Raw genomic sequence first — 5,652 nt, 5'->3', positions numbered from 1 at the left:
GGAGCACCCCCCTCGACCCTGCTTATGGTCCCCCCCCTCAATGCTGGGGCCTGCATGGGGACACCCCCCCACCAAGGCCCTGCCCAGGGACCCCTCTCAGGTCTAGCCACTACTCTAGGCTCCGCCTAGGGCCCTCATTCCCCTCCCCAGCCCTACTGAGAGGCCCCCTCAGCCCTGGGGCCTGCCAGGGGACACACTCCCCCCCCAGCCCCCCCAGGCCCCACTCACCCCTACCTGGGGCCTACCCACTACTCCAGGCTCTGTCTAGGCCCCCTCTCAGGCCCTGCTTAGGGGCCCCCTTCACCCCTAGGCCCTGTCTGCTCCCCGCTTCTGCCTGGGGACCCTCCCTCCGTTCTAGGCCCCGCTTAGGGACCCCCTTCACCCCTGGGGCCTACCCAGAGCTCCCACCCAGGCCTTGCTGAAGGCCCCCCACCTCAGCCCTAGGGCCTACCGGCCCCCGCCCTGCCTCGGGCCCTGGGGACCCCTCCCTCGCACCCTCGGGGTCCACCTGCGCCCCCTCCCTCCCCGGGACCCCCGCCCACCAAAGCACCACCCCCTCCCGCGGCCCCTTTAAGAGCGCGCGGCCCCGCCCCCGCGCGCAGTGACGCCGCGGCGCGCGCCTGCGCGCGGCCCCCGCTTCCTGCCCCTCCTCCCCTCCCGCCCCCCGCGCCCTCCCCTCCCCTCCCGCAGCGCCGCAGTGACACCGAGGAGGAAGCGCGCGGCGCGCGCAGAGCGGGAGCCGCCGCCGCCGCCGGAGCCAGCGCCGCCCCGCCGCCGCCATGAACGGCAAAGGCAAGGACCGGGGGCGCCGCCCCCCCGCCACCGGCAGCCCCCCCGCTCCCGCCGCCCCCCAGGCAGCGCCGCCCCGGGACGCGGCGCCTTTAAGGGCGGCGCCGCAGCGCGTGACCGCGCGAGCGGGCCGGGGCCGCGCGGGCGCCGGGGGCCAATGGGAGCGTGGCGGGGGGGCGGGCGCGCGGGCCGCCGGCGCCTCGGCCTGGCCTTAACCCTGTGCGTGCCGGCGCCTGGGGGACCCCCCCCCCCCATGGAGGGGGCTGCGGCCGTGGGGCGGACCCACGCGTGACGTAAGGGGTCCCCGTGCCACGCGGGGAGGGCGAGCTGAGGTGGGGGAGACCCCCCTGCTGACGAAGGGGATCCCTCGGATGACGTAAGGGGGACCCTAGTAGGTGTCGGGGGGAGCTGGAGCGAGAGGGACCCCCCACGCGTCACGCAAGGGGGACCCCGTTAGATGGGGGGGGCGCTGAGGTGGGGGAGAAGACCCCGCGCTGACGTAGGGGATCCCCCGGATGACATCAGAAGGGACCCCGTTTTATGGCAGGGTGCGGGAGACCCCCCCGGGTGATGTAATAGTGGGGTGACCCCCCCGGCGATGTAATGGGGGGCCGTGGGGAGTGGGGCAGAGCCCCTGCACCGCGGGGGGGGACCCTTGGGCGGCCTAAGGGAGACCCCGCTGTCTGTGGGGGCAGCTGGGGGGGGGGTGCCCCTGGGTGACACCGGGCACCCCTGGGTGACGTAGGGGAGGGTCCACGGGGGGTGGTGTGTGGAGTGGGCGAGACCCCTTCGTTACGGGGAGGGGGGGACCCCTTGTATTTAGGGGGAGCTGCATCAGGGGGACCCCCCCTAGGGAACAACATCGGGGGCAGCTGCCGGGGCTGAGACCCCCCCAGGGAGCCCGGCTGGGGGGAGCAGGGCAGGGGGCACCCATGGGGGCTGCCGCGGCCTGACGGGCTCCGTGCCGGCAGCGGGGGGGGCCAGGCCGGGGCCAGAGGGGGCTGGGGGGACCCCAGCAGCCTGTCCCCCTCCCGGAGGAAGGGGCCGAACTCGGGGCTCGTTAAACCCCCTCGGCTTCCTCAGAGCAGCGGCGATTTCGGCCCAGCACGGCCGGGGATCGGCCCCCTCCCGCCGCCACGTCGGGGGGACGCGGGGAGCAGTCACCCCAATGCCGCCTCGTCTTTGCCCCCCAAAACCGCGAAAGGCCCCGGGGCAGGGGGCAGGTATCGGCTCTGGTTTGTTTTGGTTTCGATTTAGGAATTTGCGAGTCTGAGCGCTGGCTACGAGCCAGAATAATTTGGTTTATTTTTATTTTTTTTTTTTTCTCTGCCGGGCTTTCTGCCTTCTCATTGCTCCCTGTTCCGGCAAAGGATATTTTCACTGCCGTGGGCTGAACTGCCGAAGGGACAGGGACAGCCGGGTGTCCGAGCTCGGCGGGGACGGGGGTGTCGCTCACCCAGGCGATAACTGCGAATTAATTGTGCCCAGACGCTCCTACAGCTGAGACGCCCTTCTGCTTACGTGATAATTAAGAAACGGGGCTTTCCAAAAAAAACAAAAACAAACCCCAAAACAAACCAAAACCAACTCGTCAGTGTCCTGTCCGGCTTCGGTTCTGCCTCGGGCTGACTTCTCCTCTTTCTTGCAGGACAATATCCCACCCAGCCGTCCTACCCTGTCCAGTCCCCCGCCAACCCCACCGTGTACCCACAGACTATGCCCCTTCCGCAGCCGCCGCCCTACACAGATGCACCTCCTGCTTATTCCGAGGTAGGCGGGACGCTTCTCCGAAGGCTTTATTTTCCTCTGGGGCTCCTCCCAAAGCAAAAAAAAATATCTCTGATTAAGTTTATAGCTGCAATACGTTTTTTTTTTTGCCTGGAGGACTTGTTTGCTGCTCATATCACTGGGCAGTGGTCGGTCCCTGGATCCTCTTTTACGAGATCTGAATCATCCACTCAACGTGACAAACGTTCAAAGCTTCCCCTTGAATTAAGATGACAAATTTAGCTCACCTGTAGCTGTAAACCACGTCTACAATAATCTCTCTTAGTTGGATTCTTGCAGGCAGTGGGGGAAAACTGTCTCCAACAGCGGGAGAAATGTCCTTTTACCATACCCCAAAGTAAACGCTCAGGGAAGGGGATTCCCTTGTGCAAGCAGGAGGGTGAAAGTCTACGTCGGGGCTCGTGCTTTGGCAGCAAGGCTGAATAAACAGCTGGGTGTGGGGAATAACAAGTCTCTAAACTTGCTCGCACGGCTTTTTTTTTCCCCCAGCTTTACCGTCCCAGCTTCGTGCCTCTGGGAGCTGCCACCGTACCTACAATGTCTGCGGCGTATCCGGGCGCTTCCGTCTTCCTGCCCGTGGCCCAGTCTGTGGCCGTGGGTCCGATCGGCTCGTCGGTCCCGATGGCGTATTACCCCGTGGGACCGGTTTATCCTCCGGGCTCGACAGTCCTTGTTGAAGGTGGCTTTGATGCTGGAGCAAGGTTTGGGGCTGGTGGAGCAGCCAGCATCCCTGTAAGTATAAATGTATCCTCAAACCCTGCGTGCTTTGGTGTTAGAGGTTCGCAGACGGTAGTGGGGGAGATGTCGTCCTTTGTTTTCTGAGAAAAACATATTTCTTACCCGATCCCTCATTTGGGAGAAGAGTAGGCTCCTACTTTCATGCTGAGGGTTTGCTGTCTCTGGCCAGCCTGTGGCTCTGGAGCCACGTAGGCTCGCAGGTGGTTCTGGCTGACAGCAAAACCATCTCGTGGCCAGCGCTAGCCCCGATTCGGCCTGGGGGCCATGGTGTAATGTGCTTTGCAGGGAGGCAAGCCAGTAGGGCTGCTTAGCGACCTGACTTTCCCTGGCCCCAGACACAGACTTGGCCTCTTTCCATGCTACGCTGGAGCTGTGGGAGGTTCCTGCTCCCCCGGACTTTCCACCTGTGGCTCGTGGCCATGTGAAGAACTTGTTCCACGGCTCACGGGCTCCTCTGCGTGGGCAAAGAGCCAGGGTCAGCCGTATGGGCTGCGGGTTCCGAAAAGAGGGCAGGGCATGGAGGAGGAACCGAGAGTTTCCCATCAGCTCCTGGAGTCTGTTGCTCAATCTTTGCTTGCTAGCGAGTGACAGGGACATCGACTGGGAGGTTTCTGGGTCCCTGCAGCCCACGGACGGTGGCTTTGTGCCAGCTCCCGGCGTGGCACTGACCTCAGCTATCCTCCCGCCTCTCCTTGTCTCTGTCTTCCAGCCCCCCCCTCCTGGCTGTCCCCCCAACGCCGCCCAGCTGGCCGTAATGCAGGGAGCCAACGTCTTGGTGACGCAACGGAAGGGAAACTTCTTCCTGGGAGGCTCAGATGGCGGCTACACTATCTGGTGAAGAAGGAAGGGGAAGGGGGGAGAGGGGGGGCTACATTTGTGTAAGGAAAGACATCACATACTGTCAGCACTTCTCACGATGTAACTGCTTTAGTCCATATTAACCTGAAGTTGCAGATTAGACACACAGCGGTGAGGTGTCTTCCTGGTTTGGTGCCTGGCCCTGCAGGCACTTTCAAGCAGAACAAGAAACCCTGTTAATGATAGCGGTGCCTCTGTTAAAATGGGGAGGGGGGGATTAATTCACGAAATGAATGTGAGCTCAGCAGCCCTGCCTCTTCCTTTCATTTCACTGGAGTAATAACCGCAGCGCTGAGCTTTTATTAATCGGCTACCTATACACTGGCTTTGGGGAGGGCGAGGGAGCGGATCTGGTTTCGCCTTCCCTTCATGGTCGTGCTGGTCCGCTGGACCCAGAGCCACAAACCACCTGGGTTTCCCCAGCGAAGGTGCTGGGTAGAAAGCGAGGCAAACTTCACTTGCCAGTAGCGGGGAGGGCACCTTGGCGCTTCTTTCTTCCTGACCTCACTCTCGAACGGATCCCTCGAAGCACTCCGTGCTCACATTCGCCCGTCGTTTTCCTCCAGGAAGGTATGCAGCTGGCGTGTATCATGGGATTTTTTTTATACACTCCAAGTAATCTTGGATTTCTTTGCACATTAGATCTAATCAAAGCCATGCTTTGGTGCCAGAAACACAATGCAACTCATGTTTGAACATTTCATTCGATGCTAACTAGGCTTTTAGAATGATGCTTAATAAACAAACTTCTTTTTTTTTATTTTTTTTTTTTTATTTTAAACTCAACCTGGTGTCTTGACACCAAAACTCCTTAAGGCTGTTGTTCAAACAGAGAGGCTGGTTACCATCTGTCCAAGGGTGTGTAGCAACTGTCAATCAACACACAAATTAGCTTGGTTAATGGGTTGTTTTATGAATGCATACTTTAAAAATGAGTTGGGTGTAATGAAGTCTTATTAGGGTTAAGAAGAATATTTCAGGGATCCTCAATGTTTTGGGTTTTTTTTTCTTTTGTTGTTTTGTTTTATGAAGAAAAATATCAGATTCAAATATATTTTATCTTGAGGTTTCAGTTTAATCTAAATCTGTGTCTTGTATATGTTGTGTTTAACCATACAACTGACTGTTATGAAAGTTCAGCATTACGTCTCTCTCTGTATACACTGTGGTGCACTTAACTTGTGGATTTTTTTATACTAAAAAAAAAGTAGAATAAAGACTATTTTGAAAATTTGAATAAAGTAGCAAATTTGCATTAGACCGCCAATAAAACCCCTCGGCTCCTGCCCATCGCAAGCCTTAGGGTTTCTTCACTTATTTCCTCTTTGCTGCTATTTTGTGAACTTCCTCCTTTTTTTTGGGGGGGGGAGGGTTGATTTAAAGGAGGAACCGCCCGTGAGAAGGGAGGAGAGGCGAGGCGCCTGGAGCTGCTCCTTGCCGCGTCCTTGCGCATAGCAAAAGCGGAGGAAAACCGGTGTC

At 59.2% G+C, this 5,652-nt stretch overlaps 1 protein-coding gene across 3 annotated transcripts; it reads left to right on the top strand.

Annotated features, from left to right (window-relative positions):
- The first annotated feature begins 657 nt into the window (after positions 1 to 657).
- DAZAP2 (DAZ associated protein 2) lies at positions 658 to 5,431 on the top strand. Of its 3 annotated transcripts, none has more exons than XM_072847326.1 (4): positions 658 to 792; positions 2,438 to 2,559; positions 3,067 to 3,309; positions 4,025 to 5,430. In XM_072847326.1, the coding sequence occupies exons 1-4, from the start codon at positions 780 to 782 to the stop codon at positions 4,151 to 4,153; spliced, it is 507 nt and encodes a 168-aa protein (XP_072703427.1). In that variant the 5' UTR covers positions 658 to 779; the 3' UTR covers positions 4,154 to 5,430. The 3 variants fall into 3 exon arrangements, with proteins under 3 accessions (XP_072703427.1, XP_072703429.1, XP_072703428.1); XM_072847328.1 differs by lacking the exon at positions 658 to 792 and adding an exon at positions 1,009 to 1,165 and having other exon boundaries at positions 4,025 to 5,431; XM_072847327.1 differs by lacking the exon at positions 658 to 792 and adding an exon at positions 1,025 to 1,180 and having other exon boundaries at positions 4,025 to 5,431.
- The last annotated feature ends 221 nt before the right edge of the window (positions 5,432 to 5,652 follow it).

This window comes from Ciconia boyciana, chromosome 27 (assembly GCF_034638445.1).
Source record: "Ciconia boyciana chromosome 27, ASM3463844v1, whole genome shotgun sequence".
Taxonomy (NCBI): Eukaryota; Metazoa; Chordata; class Aves; order Ciconiiformes; family Ciconiidae; genus Ciconia; species Ciconia boyciana.
The sequence above is the reverse complement of the archived record's forward strand: the minus strand, read 5'-3'. Positions and strand labels throughout refer to the sequence as shown.

Excerpts from the sequence above, each read along its gene's own strand:
- DAZAP2 (XM_072847326.1), top strand. Across the intron at positions 2,560-3,066 it reads CACCTCCTGCTTATTCCGAG|CTTTACCGTCCCAGCTTCGT; the intron begins GTAGGCGGGACG and ends TTTTTCCCCCAG. Across the intron at positions 3,310-4,024 it reads GTGGAGCAGCCAGCATCCCT|CCCCCCCCTCCTGGCTGTCC; the intron begins GTAAGTATAAAT and ends TCTGTCTTCCAG.